General features: G+C 42.5%; 1 protein-coding gene across 4 annotated transcripts in view; it reads left to right on the forward strand.

The window, feature by feature from the left end:
* The window catches only part of slc24a1 (solute carrier family 24 member 1), a 44,614-nt gene that overhangs the window by 4,331 nt on the left and 19,999 nt on the right, over positions 1-20,284 (forward strand). For 2 of the 4 annotated variants that reach the window (XM_043674603.1, XM_043674600.1), the window contains exons 2-4: positions 1,560-1,643; positions 7,773-7,826; positions 12,567-12,675. In XM_043674603.1, the coding sequence (XP_043530538.1) occupies positions 1,560-1,643; positions 7,773-7,826; positions 12,567-12,675 (247 nt within the window). The remainder of the gene's footprint in view (positions 1-1,559; positions 1,644-7,772; positions 7,827-12,566; positions 12,676-20,284) is intronic. The other 2 variants (XM_043674601.1, XM_043674602.1) reach the window with 2 other exon arrangements.

A 20,284-nucleotide genomic window follows, 5' to 3' on the forward strand; every position in this document is an offset into this window, starting at 1 on the left:
AGGGTGTGAGGGCGTTTGAGGGTGTGAGGGTTTTTAAGGGTGAGGGTATTTGAGGGGGTGTGAGGTGTGAGAGTGTTTGAGGGTGAGGGTGTGTGAGGGTGTGAGAGTGTGAGGGTGTTTGAGGGTGTGAGAGTGTTTGAGGGTGAGGGTGTGTGAGGGTGTGAGAGTGTTTGAGGGTGAGGGTGTGAGGCTGTTTGCGGTTATTGACTATCTTGTGGTGTTGGTAATGTCCACCTTCCACAGGACATGCCGGTGAAGTTCTGAGCCGGTCTGGTCTGAAGAGCGTTTCTCTGACACACTCACATACACTGCTCCGTGGTATCTTAGTGCAAGCAGCATGGCGAGACCACTCATCGGGTCCGGCCGGTTCTGATGAGATTTTAAACACAACCGCCTGGGGGAACCCAAATTGTGAGTGAGTTTGTGACACCCGCCGGCAGTTTGAGGATTCCACCCAGTAGATAATTTTAGGTGAATTGAAAGGTGAGAGTGAGTTTAAAGCAAATTCAATCTCTTTCTTTAATAACATTAATGCAGAATCTTTTCATTGAATCACCACCTGGTCACTGAGGGCATTTCATTTACGATAAAAGCAAAACGCTGTAGATGCTGGAAATCTGAGATAAAAACGGAAATTTCTATAGAAACTCAGCAGGTCTGGCACCATCTGTGGAGAGAGAAACAGAGTTAACGTTTAGAGTGTAGTGTAACTCATGGAGTTTCTCCAGCATTTGCTGTTTAATATTTGACTTAATTTTATGTAGGCAAATTGCATGCAATAAAAAAACTAATGTTTCTAAAATAGTTCGTGAACCCTTTGGTCACTTTGAAATGTAAACAGTGCAGTATTGGATTTTGTAATGACTTCACAGGAACACGGAACCTGTCTCATGAACAAGGACCTGGAAATGCAGGTTAACAGCAGTTCAGTAAAACGGTCCAGGCGTGAGTTCCCGAACATTTACACCAGTCACATTGACAATTCACCCACAGACTGATCACTGTTTCAACAATGTCAAGGACTTCAATAAGACCGTCTGGAAGAGCTGTACAAAGATAAGGAACAAATATTATTATGGAGTGAGTTGTGTAAACCGGGAAGATTCTATTTTTAAAGAAACAGTTCAACCACCCTGGGGGGAGATGAACACTGCCGATTTGGTCACCTTCAATAGCAGCTCCTGTTTCTACCCAAACCCCTCATCTTTAACTATTATAGTTAGCTCTTGTTAAAGTCTGTAATCAATTAAAATATTGAATCAGATTCCCATCAAGTGCACAGCATTGTAAGGATGTTAAAGGCAACACACGGCATTCCCCCTGAACCACAGGTGAAGGGTAATGTGGGCTTGATGAGGAGGGGACATTTTCCAACATTCAGTTAGTGAACATTACAATCCCACGGCAGGTTAGTGATAAGTAACGCAGCTCGTGGACATTCTGTGTTTTGCATATATTCTACAAAACGTACTCTTAATAGGCATGACCAGGTGTTTGATGACAACCCAATACATAAGGGAAATGTGCTTATCTCCTCATCCCATCTGCTGTTTTCACAGGGCAAGGGGAGCCTACCGGAGAAGCAATCTCTCCCAAACAGCCCAGCAGAGTCCAACACCACCCAGCACCTGAAGCAGGTACAGGTAGAGATGGACACATCATAGCAAAGGCTAATTCTGATGAGAGTGCTAAGTGGGCCAGCATGCTGGGAAGGAAAAGAAAATGGTAGTGGTGTTTGATAAAGGCTAGAAGATACTTGATAGAGTATCAGCTTGACCTGTTCATTTATCCAAGGGAGCAGACCTTAGTGGCTATGGTTTCAGATTGTGTGGTGTGGAAGTTAATGGTCTTGCTTTCAAATGGAGATTAGTAAAGAATGCCAGTGGTATTGATTCATTTCCCTGAACATTGCTAAAAGGAGACATGAAGTTGAAACCATTTATCTTACACCCAACAGGACTCTGAGGAAAGAAACTAGACATGGGAACTAATTGATACAGCATGAGAAGAAGATGCTGATTGTTTGGTCCGTTGTTGGCATGGAGATGCAGCAAAACAGTTAACTGTAAAACTGATTTCTCAGACTAAACAGGTCGATTCTGATTGGTTGGGGGTTGCCATGGGGATGCATATTGGCAGCCTCCATTTCGGTTACAGTGTTCCATCACTTTCAGCTTCTCCCTCTTCTATTTTCACAGTGATAACTTTCCCCGCGTCTTTTTATACATCGCAGGTCAGAACTGTATAATTTTACAGCATTCCCTAGATTTGTTTAATTCCACTTCTACAAACTAGGCAAATAACTAAAGTATGGCTTTAGCACTCCCATACCTGATCAGTGAGGACCCCAGTGGACCCGTGTGTCCCATTGTATCTGTCGTCTATGATCATGTGGGTCACGTACCGGCAGCCATTTGGAACTAAATAGTCAACATCTCCAAGGAGGCAACCACTCTACCTTTATTTTCAAAATTGGAGATAGTGAGAACTGTAGATGCTGGAGAGTCAGAGTGGGTAAAGAGTGGAGATGGAAAATACACTGCAGGTCAAGCAGCATCAGAGGAGAAGGGGAGTCGACGTTTCAGGATTGGTGAAAGGTTCCGACCTGAAATGTCGACTCCCCTTCTCCTCTGGTGCTGCTTTATTGTCAGAACTGCCTTCAAAATCTCTGATGTGCTAAAGCACTGCACTAGAGTTTTCTTTTAGCATGTTGGTTGACAAATCGCAAGGTTGATATAGCGCACATTTACTGTACTATTGGAGGTGCTGTCTTTCCAATGACAAGTTAAACCACGGTCCAAATTGCCCTTTCAAGGTGACATTAAAGATTTAAACAAGAGAAGGGGAGTTATTCACAGCATCCTGGCCAACATTTGTTCACAAACATAAATTGTCTAGTATTTTTTCATTGCTGTTTGTGGGATGTTGTTGTGTACAAACAGGCAGTTGCGTATACATCTTTACAACAATGACCTGAAAAACACTGAATTGGCTGTAAATTGCTTGATACATCCTGAGGTCAGGAATGCGGCTACAGAAATGCAAATCCTCCTTTGCACTTTTCATTCACTGATTGCAGTCTGTATTTATCCAGTGAAAGTTATTAAGTGTAGACTAAAACAATACTCTAGGACTTTCTCCTACTATCAGTTGCTTGAAGTTTTCTGTAAGTGTAATATTCCAATACCAATGAAAGTATAATTGATTTAAATGTTGTTTCACTTGTACTTCTGTTTAATGTTGACCTTTTGGGATATTTGCTTAAGCATCCTTTATAAAACCATTATCAATGTCGTCATGAAAATTTCCTCTGGCTACGCCTCACTGGATAACCAATCACAGAGAACCTTCATGAAGGCGTTAACAATGTCATTTCACAGAGTGATGGAAGGCATTCTATCTTCTTTGCTTAATTCAAAGATGTTTTGAGGAAATATGGTGTAATTCTTGATCTCATGGTCTGAATTATTCAAAGCAAATCCTGATGATAATTTTCTTGTCCTTTAAATTTATGCTGATGTCAGACCCTCCCTGCAGTATCTATGTTTTTCTCATACTCCACGTAACTGTCCATCTATTCTGCATCATTTATACGGAAACATTTATAATTTGTCTGGGGAATACACAACATTGAACTTTAGAGATGGTGCATCAAAAGTTGACTCAGTTGATTCCTGAAATGAGAGATTGAGGAGAATACACCTATACTGTCTGGCACCTAGAATCATAGAGATAATTGGGATGAGGGAATCATTAAAATATAAGATTCAGAGAAGCCTTGACAGGGCAGATGCTGAGAGGTTATTTGCCCTGCCAGGGGAAGTATTTGAGTAGGGGTCATTGTTTCAGGATAAAGTGTTAACCATTTAGGATTGAGACATGGAATACTTTCTTCACTTGGAAGGTTCTGTATCTGGAAATCTCTGAGTTAGAGGGCTCTGGATGATCAGTATATTCAAGGCTGAGATTCAACATTTATTCTATTTCTGAGGAATTAATGGATGCAGAATTAGAATAGGAAAGTGGGTTTGAAGAGGTTGGAGGAACATTATGGCCAACTCCTGCTCCTACTTCCTGTGTTCAGAAACTGTGAAATATCGATTTGGCTGTGTGTTTGTTGGGATTGAATGCCAGATTGCCCACTAGTTTGACAATTGTTTCTTGTATCTCCAATTTATACAAAGTACAAATCTGAATATCTTTGTGTGTTTATTAGCTTCAAACAGTTTTATCTGCTCCATGTATCAGCTGGACAGTTACTCAGTGTTAGGGTTTAGTTCTGTTTGTAGCTCATTGGTACAATACTGTATGTAGAGAGATATATTCTCTCCAGCCCTAGTTCCATATGAATGTCACAAGCAGAGACATTTAAAAATAGAAGGTTAGTGGATAAGGTACGCAGCCTGCTACATGCGAGTGAAAATTAACAAGTTAGTATATAACCAGCCTCACTAACTGCTATCATGTTTCAAATGCCAATGAGCAGGGTCAGCACCTTCAGACAGACTGAGGGGGGGGGGGGGAGAGAGGGAGAGAGAGTGGCTCAGTGACTGTATAATGGGCAGAGCAGACCAATGTGAGAAGGGCAGCAACAGTGGGGTAGAGTGCTTTAGGGATTGTTCCTTAGAGCAGCACATTGCAGAATCCACCTAGGAGCAGACTGTTTTAGATATAGCACATGTTGTGAGACAGGATTCATAAGAGATCTTGCAGTTAAGCATCCTCTCAGGGTTAACAATCACAACTTGGTGAAGATTCTGGGGGCAGGAGAGTTAGAGACCGGGAATGCTGTAAACAATATCCAATATCACCAGGCCATTTGTAAATTCTCCCTAAAGGAGGATCACCTACTCCCATTTCCAGAAAAAGAACGCTCAATAAAATCTGTTGGCTTTTGGCAAGGCCACATGTTGCGGCAGTTCCTGAATTTTATTGGCCACATCCTAGAATGTGATCCTATTGGCCAGGTGTCAATGGCAAAATGTGTTCCCTTTGCAGCAAGTGGGGTTAAATTGAGAGCTTTACTCCTAATGGGAGAGACCAAGAAATTACCCACCTTCTTCCACCTGACCCTGACTCACAACATTTCCAAATGCCCAGCTGAAGGTTTCCACCTCAAGAATAGACCACCCCAACCCCTTCCCAGAAAGAAAGGCTTTTCTCTGTCAATATTTTCAATCAGCCTGTTCAAAAATATTATTACAGGTGGGGCTTGAATCCAGGCCTCCTGACTTAGAGTCCTAGAGTCATACAGGATGGAAACAGTCCCTTCAGTCCAACCAGTTCATGTGAAACATAATCCCAAACTAAACTAGTCCCATTACATGCTTCTAGCCCATATCGCTCCAAACCTTTCCTAGTCATACTCTGTGTAAAAACATTGCCTCTTATGTCTTTTCTCAGTCTCTCACCTCTCACCTTAAAAATGTGCCCCTAGTCATGAAATCCCCCACCCAAGGGAAAAGACAACTATCATTAACTCTATCTATACCTCTCATTATTTCATAAACTTTTATCAGGTCACCTCTTGACCTCCTATGCTCCAGTGAAAAAAAGTTCCAGCCTATCCAACTTTTCTTTATATCTCAAAACTTCCACACCCGGCAACATCCTGGTAAATCTCTTCTGAATCCTCTCCAGCTTGATATCCTTCCTACAACTGGGTGACCAGAACTGGACACAGTATTCCAGAAAAGGACTCAGCAATGTCCTGTACAACTTCAACATGACTTCTCAACTCTTATACTCAAAAGACTGAGCAATGAAGACAAGAATGCTAAATACCTTTTTAACCACCCTGCCTATACGTGACACAAATTTCAAAGAATTATCTTCCTGAACCCTTAGGTTCCTCTGTTCTGTAATACTACCCAAGGCCCTACCATTAACTGCATAAGCCCCACCCTTGTTTGTTGTAACAAAATGCAATACCTCCCATTTATGCAGATTGAACACCATCTGGCATTTTTCAGCCCATTAATCCATTTGATCAAGATCCATTAGTAATCCTAGAAAACCTTCTCCACTGTCTACTATGCCACCAGTTTTGGTGTCACCTGCTAATTCATGTCTTCTGTATTCTCATCCAAATCATTTCTATTAATTGTGGGGGGTTCTTTTTAAAAGATATTCATGGTCGGTGGTGGAGCTCATTAACTAACTCTCAGTAGTGACAGTGTTGCTCTGTTTGGGCTGCCCCACTCCCCACTACAGTTGATGTGGGGATAGAGATTTACCAAAAGGGAGAGACAAACCCTTCTCCCTCTGTCTGTCTGTCTGTTTATCTGTCTGTATCTCTCCTTCCTGAGACTAGGAGCTGAAGGCCCAGCTCAGAGTGAAGAGATGACACTGTAGGACTAATAAATGAGGAATTTCTTCAGCCAGAGAGTAGTGAATCCGTGGAACTCATGGCAACAGAAGGGTGTGGAGGCTAAGTCATTGAATGCATTTAAGTCAGAGATAGATAACTTCTTGATTAGTAAAGAGATCAAGAATTATTGGGAGAATGGGATTGAGAAACATATCAGTCTTGATCAAATGGTGGAGCAGACTTGATGGGCTGAATGGCCTAATTCTGGCCCTATGTCTTATGATCTCATGGTTCCCCTAGCACTTTCCCTCTTCCCTTCTCTGCCTTTTCCCTGTTTATTCATGAGATGAGGGTGTCGCTGGCTGGGCCAGCATTTATTGCCCATCCCTAGTTGCCCCTTGAGAAGGTGGGAGTGCTCTGCCTTCTTGAACTGCTGCAGTCCTGTGCTGTAGGTAGACTCACAATGCACTTAGGGAGGGAATTCCAGGATTTTGACCCTGTGATAGTATAGGAATAGCAATATATTTCCAAGTCAGGATGGTGAGTAGTTTGGAAGGGAATTTTCAGGGACTGGTGTTTTCATGCATCTGCTACCCTTGTCCTTCTAGATGGAAGTGGTTGTGGGTTTGGAAGGTGCTGTCTAAAGGTGCCTTGATGAATTTCTGCAATGCATCTTGTAGATGGTACAAGACAGTACATCTGTGGATGTGAAGCCAATCAACTGAGTAGCTTTGTCCTGGATGGTGTCAAGCTCCTTGATATTGTTGGAGCTGCACCCATCCAGAGCAAGTGGGGAGTATTCCATCACCCTCCTAATTTGTGCCTTGTAGATGGTGGGACATGCTTTGGTGAGTCAGGAGGTAAGTTACTCCCTGCAGGATTCCTAGCCACTGATCTGCTTCTGTAGCCACAGTATTTATATGGCAGGCCTAGTTCATAACGTTTCCAACATGGTTCTAATTATATCCACTTGGACTAGCCATGTTTAGCTGCACTGTGTTTTGGGTTCACTCATGAACACAGATTCTGATAAACACTGTACTGAGGATCTGACATTCTTCAGTCATCGACTGCGTGGACAGGGGGATCTCTACAGGAATTGGTGTGCAGTCTCTCTCTGTCTTGACTAACACCACCCTCAATATTACAAAACAGACTTTAGAAGCAGAAGTACAAGGAGTGTATTGCCCTCCCCCCCACCTCCAGTTGACCACCCAAGAAGCCCTGTGGGCATAGTGTTAGTCTTGGAGGGTACAGAGTTATGGAGAAAGGGACACTTTGAATCAAGAGCTCGATAGGGAGGACAGCATTCACTGTCACATGACGTGAAGCTGAGAGAAATGGTGACCTGATCTGTCCTGAGGCACAAGCAGCTCACTCTCATTCAATACTTTCTTCTGTTAACCATGTTAACTATCCCAATGATCAATCATTTCCCATTTCTTTTGCTTACATGATGAAGAATATTGATTCTGAAAGCAAACAAGAAGAAAAGGAAGAAAACAACAGACTTAAGGTAAAAATTTAAACCACCAAAGACTCAAATCTTTGACGAAGTGAAACCAGGGATTTGGGCAAGAGATTGTGATTTGTCAATAACTTTGAAAGACGCAGGGAGAGATTTCTAGATATTTGTGGTTATAAAGTTACAATCCAGCCAAAGACACAATTGCCAATCTTTATAGAGATGAGTTTTCAGTTCCAATTAATCTGTTTCACCCTGTTCCAAAGTGTGTTCAAAGTGCAATGACGTCAGGCAAAGAGCTGACATGAACCATTGCCCGGAATGTTCCATTGTACTCACATGGAGGGCGAAGAGAAGCAGAGAGAGTGAACAGTGAGATTGACCCAGAGAATCTTACACATTTTGTATGGAGTGGTCATAGAATGAATCTGATATAGGTGTAGAAATGCTTACTAAGTACAACAACAAGCCATATTGATGTAGCACCTTTCACATAATAATACAGACCTAGTATTAATACATAGTAAAAATTTGACACTGAGTCACACAAGAACCAGTAGCCAAAATCTTGGTCAAAGAGGTAAGTTTTAAACAGTGTCATAAGGGAGGAAAAGAAGCAGAGAGTGGGAGTACCTTATGAGGTAATTTCAATGGTGAACTATTTAAAATCCAGGATGTAAAGAGGGCAGAACGAGAGAAATTCAAAGAATTATTCAGGAGAAATATTCATGAATGCTATTAAATGCTGAGTCTGAATGAAAATGAATATGGATGCTATGCAATGGCAGATGGTTAAGAAAATAATTCATATCTCAAAAGAACAATTAGTCGCAGTAAGGAAGAAGGATTCTAAGAAGGGGATAAAGTAACCTTGGTTAACCAACGAAGATACAGATAACATCAGATTGAAAGAAAAAAACATACAATTTGATAAAAATTATTAGGAAGCCACAGGATTGGGATAATTTTATAAAACCAACAAAAGATGATAAAACAGAGGGAGAAAGTAAAGTTTGAAGGTAAACTAATAAATATGATCAAAACAGACAGCAAGAACGTCTTTAAATATATAAAAAACGAGAGTCACCAAAGTGAACATAAGCCCCTTACAGAATGAACCTGGGGAACTAATTCTGGGGAATCAGAAAATGACAGCGGCTTCAACAAATACCTTCTATCAGTCTTCACAGGGGAATACAATAGCATTTCAAAAATAATCAAGGGGCAAAAGGGGAGAGGAAATAAAAACAATAATCACTGGAACAAAAAGTGCCAGGGAAACTAATAGGGCTGAGACCTGTTGGGATGCATCCTGGGATATTAAAGGAAGTAACTGGAGAGATAGTGGATGCACTGGGAGTAATTTTCCAAGAATCCTTAGATTCTGGAACAGTGCCAGAGGATTAGAGAATTGCCAATGTAATACCTTTACTTAAAAAGGGAAGGAGACCAAAAACAGGAAACTGTAGGGGTTCTGAGGGTCATTTGACCCAAAACATTAACTCTGATTTCTGTCCATAGATTCTGCCAGACCTGCTGAGCTTTTCCAGCAATTCCTGTTTTTGAAACTGTAGGCCAGTTAGCTTAACATCTGTAATTGGGAAAGTGTTAGAATCTATTATAAAGAATGTAACAGCAGAGCTTTTAGAAATACATAATGTAATCAAACCTAGTACAGCACAGAACAGGCTTCATGAGGGGAAATTGTGGCTGTCACATTTATTATAGTTCTTTCACAGAAAACCAGTATAATATATTTGGATTTCTAAAAGGTGTTCAATAAGTTACCACATAGAAGGGCATTTCAAATAAGAATAGTTGTTGTGGGCAATATATTGGCATGGAGAGAGAATTCACTAATTAATAGAAGATAGAGAGTTAGAAGAAGGGGGCATTTTCAGGATGGCAACCTGTAACTTGTGGTGTACCACAGGGATCAGTGCTGGCACCACAATATATATTACTGATTTGGATGAGAGAAGTGAATGTACTATGGCCAGGTTTGCAGGTGACACAAAAAGGAAGGCAAATGGTGAGGATATACTGGGAGATACAGGCAAGTTAAGCAACTGAGCCAAAACTTGGCAGATGGAACATAATGTGTAACAATGCGAGGTGACACTCTTTGGCAGGAAAAATACAGGAACTAAATATTGTTTAAATTGCGAACAACTGCAGAAAACTGCAGCATAGGAGGATCTAGGGGGACATCATGCATAAATCACAAGAAGCTAGTATCCAAGTTCAGCAGGTAGTAGGCAAAGTAAATAGATTCTAGATTAGAGTGGTGCTGGAAAAGCACAGCAGGTCAGGCAGCATCCAAGGAGCAGGAAAATTGACGTTTCGGGCAAAAGCCCTTCATCAGGAATAGAGGCAGGGTGTCTGCAGAGTGGAGAGACAAATTAGAGGGGGGACTCTCCACTCCACTTTCCACTCTATCGGCTTCCTGCCTGTATTCCTGATGAAGGGCTTTTGCCCGAATCATCGATTTTCCTGCTTCTCCGATGCTGCCTGACCTGCTGTGCTTTTCCAGCACCACTCTGATCTAGACTCTGGTTTCCAGCATCTGCAGTCATTGTTTTTACCAAAGTAAATAGAATGTTGGTCTTTATTTCAAAGGGAGTGAACTATTAAAATAGGGAAGTTTTGCTAAAACTATACTAGGCACTAGTTAGACACAGCTGGAATGCTGTGAATGGTTTTAATCCCCTTGTCTAAGGACAGATATATTGGCTCTGGGGGTAGTCCAGAGAAGGATCACTTGGCTGATCCAAGGTATGGAGGGATTGTTTTATGAGGAGAGGATGAATAGGTTGGGCCTGTACTCATTGGGGTTTAGAAAAATGGGAGGAGATCTTACTGAACACACAGAACATAGAAAAGTACAGCACAGAACAGGCCCTTTGGCCCACGATGTTGTGCCGAGGTTTAATCCTAATGTAAAATATAGTAACTTAACCTACGCCCCCCTCAACTCACTGCTATCCATGTGCATGTCCAGCAGTCGCTTAAATGTCCCCAATGACTCTGCTTCCACCACCACAGCTGGCAACATATTCCATGTATTCACAACTCTCTGCGTAAACAACCTACCTCTGACATTTCCTTTATACCTTCCTCCTAATATCTTAAAACTATGACTTCTCGTACCAGTCACTCCTGCCCTGGGGAAAAGTCTCTGGCTATTGATCCTATCTATTCCTCTCATTATTTTATATACCTCGATCAGGTCTCATCTCTTCCTCCTTCTCTCCAGAGAGAAAAGTCCGAGCTTATTCAACCTTTCTTCATAAGGCAAGCCCTCCAGTCCAGACAGCATCCTGGTAAACCTCCATTGCACCCTCTCCAAAGCCTCTGTATCTTTCCTGTAGTAGGGTGACCAGAACTGGACACAATATTCCAAGTGTGGTCTCACCAGGGACTTGTACAACTGCAGCAAAACCTCTCGGCTCTTAAACTCGATCCCCTGTTAATGAAAGCCAAAACACCATATGCTTTCTTAACAACCCGATTCACTTGGGTGGCAACTTTGAGGGATCTATGTACTTGCACACCCAGATCCCTCTGTTTCTCCACACTGCCAAGAATCCTGTCTTTAATTCTATATTCAGCATTCAAGTTCGACCTTCCAAAATGCGTCACTTCACATTTATCCAGGTTGAACTCCATCTGCCATTTCTCAGCCCAGCTCTGCATCCTGTCTATGTCGCGCTGCAGCCTGCAGTAGCCCTCGAAACTATTGACAACACCTCCAACCTTTGTGTCATCTGCAAATTTACTAACACACCTCTCAACCTCCTCATCTGAGTCATGTATAAAAAATTACAAAGAGCAGAGGCCCAAGAGCAGAGCCCTGCAGGACCCCACTCAACACTGACCTCCAGGCAGAATACTTTCCATCTACAACCACTCTCTACCTTCTGTAGCCAGCCCAATTCTGAATCCTGAGCCAAATCTCCCTGTATCCCATACTTTCTGACTTTATGCATGAGCCTACCATGGGGAACCCTATCAAATGCCTTGCTGAAATCCATATACACCACATCCACTGTTTGACCTTTGTCGACCTGTCTTGATACCTCCTCAAAGAACTCAATAAGATTTGTGAGGCATGACCTGCCCCTCACAAAGTCATGCTGACTGCCTTTAATCACACTATGCTTTGCCAAATAGTCATAAGTCCTATCCCTCAGAATTCTTTCCAAAACTTTGCTGACCACAGACGTGAGACTGACTGGTCTGTAACTGCCAGGGATTTCCCTATTACCCTTCTTGAAAAGAGAAACAACATTCGCCTCCTTCCAATCCTCCGGTACGACTCCCGTGGAGAGGGAGGAGGCAAATATCCTCGCCAGCGGCTTAGCAACCTTTCTCGCTTCCCAGACGTGATTCTTAGGGGGCTTGACAGGGTTGATGTGGAACAATTGTTTCCCTGGGAGTAACCAGCACTAAAGGAGATAACCTCAGAATAAGGGGCCATATAATTAAGACAGAGATGAGGAGGAATTTCTTCTTTCAGAAGGTGGTTTATCTCAGAGGGCTATCGAGGCTGGGTCATCGAGTATATTTAAGGCTGAGAAATAGGTTTTTAATCAGTGAGGGAATGAAGAGTTTTGGGAAAGGGCAGGTAAGTGGAGTTGAGGACTATCTGCTCTTATATCTATGGTCTCATATGGAATTCCTATTGAACATTTTCCTTGAATTTGAAACAATCACTTATGAACAGGCTTCTGCAACCTATGGTGTAAATTGCATGCAATATGTTGGTGTATTTTCTTGTTTAATGTTTAGCCCAAAGCGATTCTAACTCGAGGAAGTAGCACACCGTCACTACACAACAGCATGCTGCGGAACACTATCTTCCAGCTCATGATCAATACGCTGGACCCCTTGGCTGAAGGTAAATGACTGAAGCTTCTGTCTGCTACTCTCTGACAGCTGGTTACGTAGCAACTGAAGACCTCACCAAATTAGTTCATTCAGAGTGAGCGGAAAGTGGCAGTGCCTTTGCTGAAAATTTTTCTGCAATTGTGAAGTACTCAGATGCAATGACTTCAACTCATGTTGATGTAACTCCGTATCAAAAAATGAAGGGACAATAAATAACTTGTTTACCTCTGCAGCAAATTGAATTTAATTCTAAGTCAGGTTGATCTGCTGTTCATTTCAGTGAAACCCAATATATCCAGCTGTCAGATTGGGACATTTTGTCCTTTTGAAGGTATCACATGACACTGTATAAAACATCTATTTCCTCAATATTGAGCAAAGACTGACTAGAACCAGTTTGGTTGGTGACAATTCCATTGATTTCATCCAATCAAGAACAACTTCCTTGCACAATCTTGATATAATTGAGCAGCATAAGCTACACTTCTTTGGAAACTACAATGGTATGAGGTGTGAGTTGGCTATGATAGAACGCGAAACATTAGTGAAAGGGTTAGTGGTGGACAGGCAACATGTGTATATGGGAGAACTGCAAAGATTATTCATGCCTGACTGTCGCAGAAGTAAAACAGGAAAAGTGGCTTAACCATGGCTTACAAGGGAAATTAGAGACAGTATTACATCCATGGAAATGACATACAGAAGAGTCCAGAACCAGGGGTCATAATCTAAGGTTACCAGATAAACCATTTAGGACTGAGATAAAGAGAAATTTCTTCACTCAGTGACTAATGAGCCTGCAGAATTCTTTATCACAGAAAGCAGTTGAGGCCAAACATTGTCCGATTTTAAGGAGTTGGTTGCAGCACATGGGGCTAAAGGGGTCAAAGGGTATTGGGGGAAAAGCAGGAACAGCAGACTGAGTCAGATGATCAGCCATGATTATATTGGATGGGGGAGCAAGCTCGAAGAGTTGAATGGCCTACTCTTGCATCTATTTTCTGTTTTGATCTTTCTTTGTGAAATAGGAGTTGCAATAACAAAATTGAATGATTTGCTAGTTTATCCAGATTCTGGTAGGAAGCTAATCTAGTATAAGATTTAATTCCACAACCCAGAACCAATGAGTAAGCAAGATCCATAATTTGCTACATTTAAGAGAGTGAAAGGTCAGCTGAGTTAGAAAACTATGAAAATTTCAAAGATTCTTAATTGTTTTAGTCATAGAGTCATACAGCACGGAAACAGACTTTTCAATCCAACCAGTCCAAGCTAACCATAATCCTGTAGTCCCACCCACCTGCACTTGGCCCATATCCCTCCAAACATTTCTTAATACCTGTAAGAAATCTGGAAGTAAATCTAGAAATAAGCCTGACTCTCAGAGCAGCTTCAAGATCCATACTACTCTCAGTCCACCATTTTAATGAAATATTTGAGTGAAAAAATTTCTTCTGACTCTATTCTAAATTGTCATCCCCATATTCCAGACCGGCCAGTGTCCCAGGGACTTCCTCGTCACACCCCTTAGAAATTTTACATGTCGCAATGTGAACACCTTGCTAAAGGCCAGTGAGTATAAGTTCAACTGCCTCCTGACCTCTGCCTCGAATGAACAATGCATTATTAGCTAACCTTAAAAAAAGCTTCAAATTCTTGACAAAATGTTGACCTTTTATCTCATTCATGTGTCAATCTCCTTTCTAGCTGTCAAACTGCCTCTGACCCCTAATCACTCTGAAGGATTATCAACTCTGTTTTTCAAAAATAGATAAGCAGAGATTTGAAGCTAAGCAGATAACTACAAGACACGACAGCTGACAATGTATCAAACACACATGGAAACCTGTATAACCTCCTTTCCATTCCATTATTATAAAACACATTTGACTGATCACTGTAACTGATCTAGTTACAAAACCATTGGTTATAACAATCTGCCTACACACAACCAATTAGAAAATAAGCAAATTCTTTATTATCCAACTGGAGATTTTGGACAGTCAAACACTTTCTCATCTAAACTCTTTGAATATTAAATAAACAGAGATGTTTAAAAAAACTGAGTTTTAATGCCTGGCTTGTAGCTGGGGATTTTCCTGGTAGCTGAGAGCTGGAAATTAAGTTTTAATTTCTGAAACCCACATGACAGGCCAGGAGGGCTGGCAACGCTACATTGAGAAGACTTGAGCTAGGAGGTGACAGCAATATTTAGCATAAACTATCTCCCAAATTCCTTAGCAGAATCCTCTCCATCTGACTTGGAACTGAGATGTATCAATCAGGAAGGGCCTGAGATCTCTGCTCTGTGCTGAGAACAGGGATTCCTGAAGAAGGGCTTATGCCTGAAATGTCGATTCTCCTGTTCCTTGGATGCTGCCTGACCTGCTGCGCTTTTCCAGCAACACATTTTCAGCTCTGTGCTGAGAACAGTCTTGAAGTAAGATCGTTGCCACCTGAAATGTTCATTCTGGTTCCCTTGCCAGATCTGCTGAGTTTCCTGTGGATTTTTTGTTTTAGTTTCATATCTCCAGTATATGTGATATTTTGGTTTTGTTTGAACAGGGTTTAACTGGGTATTCGAGTGAGCTGTTGAGACTGATGGAAAGGGTAATGAGTTGAGCTTTTGTTAATGATTGGTGCCTGGTGATCTGCTGGATACAGGGTTTAATGAGGATGGTATTAGATGCAGCAGGGTGTCCCACTCTCTCGACAAACAGCCTCCAAAACCCACCTGCTTTAAGCAAGAAAGCAAGTTTTGGATTCTACAGCAGGTTTAAATATTTTGAGACATCCCAAAACAGCCAAAATGGACTTGTGTGGTCACTGTTATTATGTAGGAAATAGTATGATCAATGACAGTAAATTCCTGCAAGAATAATGTGGTAATGACCAAATTGTCTACTTTTATCAATGTTAATTTTGGAGGAATATTGGTCAAAGACACTAGAAAGACTTCCTCTGCTTTCTTTTGACTAGCACCATGGTCTGGTTCCAGCTTAGAGAGCCTTGGGGACAGAGTTCGTGTGTATATTTAAAACCTAGATAGATTGGCCGGGATTCAAGGGTCACGGGGTAGCTGCAGGAAGGTCAGATCAGCCATGATCCTACTGAATGGCAGAGCAGGCTTGAGGGGCCAAATGGCCGCCTCCTGTTCCTATTTCTTATGGTCTCAACAGAAAAATGTCTGTAAATACTACATCCAAAAATAATCTCCTTCTACAATAGTCTCGATCTTGTATTTAACTTTCCAAACAGGGCTGGAATCCAGGACCATTCGGCTCAAAGGTGAGAGTTTAATCCATTGAGCCAAGGAGACGTCAGAGGTGGACAGTGAACATTGGGTAAAGCTGTGGTCAGGGAGCAGGTGGGAAAGGAATAATAAGCAAGAGTACCGCACTGGGACTTATTCTGCCTCTCCTACTTTATTTCCAGGGGCTCCCGATTAATATATGGAGCAGTGATTAGATAAAACAAAATCTCAAAACATGGCCATTGTGGCTGGGATATTTAAGGTAAAGAACTTACATAATTCTAGCAGACCACAGGGCTGCTCGCTCATTAGACAGAGATGACTGCTGGTGGTTTAACTTGAGGGTCTCTGTACTGTCAGTGGGGGGAGAGTTTGAGAAGGAGAATCCTTCATCGTGACCTCAGCTGGTGCAAGAATTGAACTGAAACGGTTGGTGTTACTCTGCATCACAAATGAGCCATCCAGTCAATGAAGCTGAGAGAATGTTATTGATTGTACTGTCAAGACATGAGAGTCACAGAGAGGTACAGCATGAAAACACACCCTTCGGTCTAACTCGTCCTACTGGTGGGAAAGTCTTGAGGAGGTAACCTCAAAATCAGAGCCAGAACATTTAGGATAGAAATTAGGAAACATTCCTTCTCGTAATGATAGTGGGAAGCAGAATATTCTCCAGAAAAGGAGTAACCTCTAAAGCTCAGTGTTCTCATGAATTGTGAATGTGGCTGTGTAATCAGCATCTATGACATATTCCTATTTGAGAAGGTGATAGTGAGCTGCTTTATTGAACCACAGTGCCCTTAGGGAGGGAATTCCAGGATCTTGAGACAGGACACTGATTTAGAAGTCTTAATCTGCCATTGGATTTGCAAGAGTTTGCAGAGGAACAAACTGGAGATTTCTCTCTAGGGATTTAAGACTCTTCTGCACATTGTCCAATGCACACATAAAGGCAGGTAACAATACAGCCTTCTAGGCCATGAGCTTAGTGCTGGGTTTGAAGTCTTTGTTATCAAACACTTTGTTCTTAAGATGGTCAAAGGCAGCATTGGAACATTAGAGACAATGGATCTCAAACTAAAGCTTTCCCTCACAAGAAACTCATGGACCATTTTAATTGGATGGTCCTTCCCAGGAGTATGCTGGAAGGGCTGGATTTCAGTGTTTGTATTGCTGAGAGAGCTCAGGTGCTGATGAATGGGGCTGAAGTGAATGCCTTTGGCACTGATTAAGGTTGTTCAGAGGATAACCCATGAGCAATTACAGTCAGGCATTGGCCTTAGAACCAGAGAAATGAGTGATCAGGACAGAAGGTATTGGATCACCATGACATCAAGTCTGACCATGGAGCTGTGTCCGCTCTCTGATCTCAAGCTGCTGCTACATGAATGAATTCTTGTTCAAGTTCACATGATTCCTGGTTCTAGCTGTAGTGCTGGATTCCACACTTGTTTGCTATGGTTTGTGCTGCAGAGATTGTGTCAAGTGGGAATGTTAAGGTGAGAAAAGTCCAAGAATCTAATTGTACCACGAATAGCAGCATTCCACCATCAGCAATTCTGGGATCCATTTTCTTCTAGATCAGTGAAAACTGGAGGGAGAAATGAATCTTCTTTCCCTTTATAATGAGACTCTAAACCAACATTCACTGGAATCCACAAATACTGAAGAAAATTCTCTGAAAGGGTTGAGGAACAACTTGTTATCAGAAAAGTGTTCAAGGGGAAGATATGACTTTAATTTGGATGAGAGTTGGAATTCAATCCGAAATTCAGTCACGGAGAATGGTGAATACAGTGAGTCATTTGGAGGTCCAGATGATGTTGTAACTTTATTATTCATTAATTTCCTGACTGATTGTTCACTTGAACCAGAAAAAGAATTATACAGCAGAACAGAGGCACCGTTTTCATTGACTACAAACAGGCAGAAACTTTATCTCCGATGAAGTAGTTGATGTTACTTCGGTAAATGTTTTTAAAGCTAAGGTAGATAGATTTTTGAACAGCAAAGGAATTAAGGGTTATGGTGAGAGGTCGAGTAAGCTGAGTCCACAAAAAGATCAGCCATGATCTTATTGAATGGCGGAGCAGGCTCGAGGGGCCAGACAGTCTACTCCTGCTCTTAGTCCTTATGTTCTTATGACACAAACACCAGGCCATGAATGTATCAGTAGAAATTCAATTTCATTGAACCCTTCCAGTGGGTCATTGGTTTTTTCATTGAGCATGAGAAATCCACTTGCCTTTTTTTAGAAAGTCCAAGTCAGGATTTGTTACCAACTGGCAGACCCTCCAATGGAGGTGGGCACCTTGTCTGAAGGACTGCAGTGTCTGACAGAGTGGGTCACATGCTGCTTCCTTCATCTGAGTGTTTGTGTTCAGCAGGAGAGGCTCAGTGGCACTGACCATAAACAACCTCACACAGCCAGCCTGTTCTCCTTCAAGGCAGGCTCGCCTTTTTAAAGGGAAGTTGCACTGAAGAATCTTGCTGCAATTTAAATTATGGCAAAATAGTGAATACCAAGGAACTGCGAGGGTTCCAGGATGAGCCGAACTATAACTGGGAGAAGCTGGAAGAGAGATGCTATGGCACTCTGGTTTGGATTTGGGGGTGGCAGGAAAGATCTGGATGAACCTGGAAGCAGTGCCATGAAAATCCTAATGGGTTCCCACGAGTGAAGCATCTTCACATGACTTCTGCAATCCTGCCCCACCAGCTCCTCATTCAGCGCAATGCACCTTCCATCAGACAGGCAGCACCAGTCACTTGCACTCTCATCCTATCTCACAGGCCACCTCATCACACTCTCACTCTCAGACCACCACTTCCTTCACATACAGTACTTCCCTCTGCTCAGTACATCCAGAAACAATCACTGGCACTCCACCCTGTCTCCTGCAGGACTCAGTGTTTATCAGTCCTCAGATCACTAAGATCATTGAGGGCAATGTTATGTCCCTGACACGCCCAACTCCCACCTCACCTGGTTCCTGCCATTTGAGATGTGATCTACCTCTTGGTTCCCACCCAATCATCTCCAAACTTGCTGCTTTCAAACAGATGTGATCTGGCGTGGCAAAGTAGTGGCAGGGGAGTGAGCAAGAAAGAGCACAGCTTTAAACAGGAGGCCCCATTCACTAGGTCACAGATTTAGTGCTCCAAGCTCAGATACTGACAACACTCTGGGCCTTGCCATCAATGTGCAGCTGGCATGAGCAGGCAGGAGCCTCCCCATGGGTAAAGGCTTGGCCATGGCATGTGCTCAGTAAGGGTGAGGTGACAGACAGCTTGTGATGTAGAAGCATCAAGGAGAGCACTCTTGGTCATCCACACCAAGACACTGAGGACATTGCCCAGCCTCCTGGGCCAGGCATGAGGCTGTAATGGCAAGGGAAAGCACACAGAGCTTGCCTTCCCTGACACCTCTCCCTCTGCATTGTCGAGCTCCAGCCCAAGAGGAATTGCTGCTGCTAGCCTAGCCCTAACCCTAACACTGACCCTAACCCCAACACTCGCCCTAATCTTAACCTTAACCCTAACACTGATCCTAACCTTGTTGCTCCAGTCCCAGAGGAACTGCCATTGCACACCCTAACCCACAACCTAACCTTAAACCTAACCCTGATCTAACCCTAACCTTATCCTGATTCTAACTCTAACTTTAACCCTATTGTACCCTAACCTGACCCTAATCTAACCCTGACACTGACCCAACTCTAACCCTAACCTTACTTGCAGATACCTTGAAGAGGGCTGATCACCAATAACCCTGCTCTCCCCAGGATGTGGGAACAGTCTCTGACAAGTTCAGAAAGACAGCACAAATGTTTTCCAGAAATACTCCAAACTACTTACAGACAACAAGTCACAGAATTACTCCCATGCTGAAGGAGGCCATTTGGCCCCATGATAGAAACCGCTGTCAAAACTGACCTTGTCAGTGATTGGGTGCATGTGGGGGTTGACTGGGAAACATCACACAGCTTCAGGCCTTGTCTTTCTACTCAAATCTGAGATCCCGACATCACAGAAGCCAGTTAGACGATGTGATGTCGGGATGGTGCACTCTCACAGTCAATACACACTGAGAATCTCACTATAACACCATGTCACACTGTAACAAAGAGCAGTGCCCCAGAGAGCAGTGTTTCACAACTGTATGAGAGAATATTCTTGTGAATGTTTGTGTGCACGAGTGCACTGTATGTGAATCTTTATGCATGGTCCCATGTGTATCTGTCTGTACACTTTCTGTAGCTACATGTATTTTGTGAATGGGGACATCTGTGTGCTGTGTCCTTGTGTGATACTCTGTGTAACGACTGAACCTTTCATTGAACATGGGAGCGTTTCCAGGTGCTCA

Source organism: Chiloscyllium plagiosum, chromosome 32 (genome assembly GCF_004010195.1).
Source record: "Chiloscyllium plagiosum isolate BGI_BamShark_2017 chromosome 32, ASM401019v2, whole genome shotgun sequence".
Lineage (NCBI taxonomy): Eukaryota > Metazoa > Chordata > Chondrichthyes > Orectolobiformes > Hemiscylliidae > Chiloscyllium > Chiloscyllium plagiosum.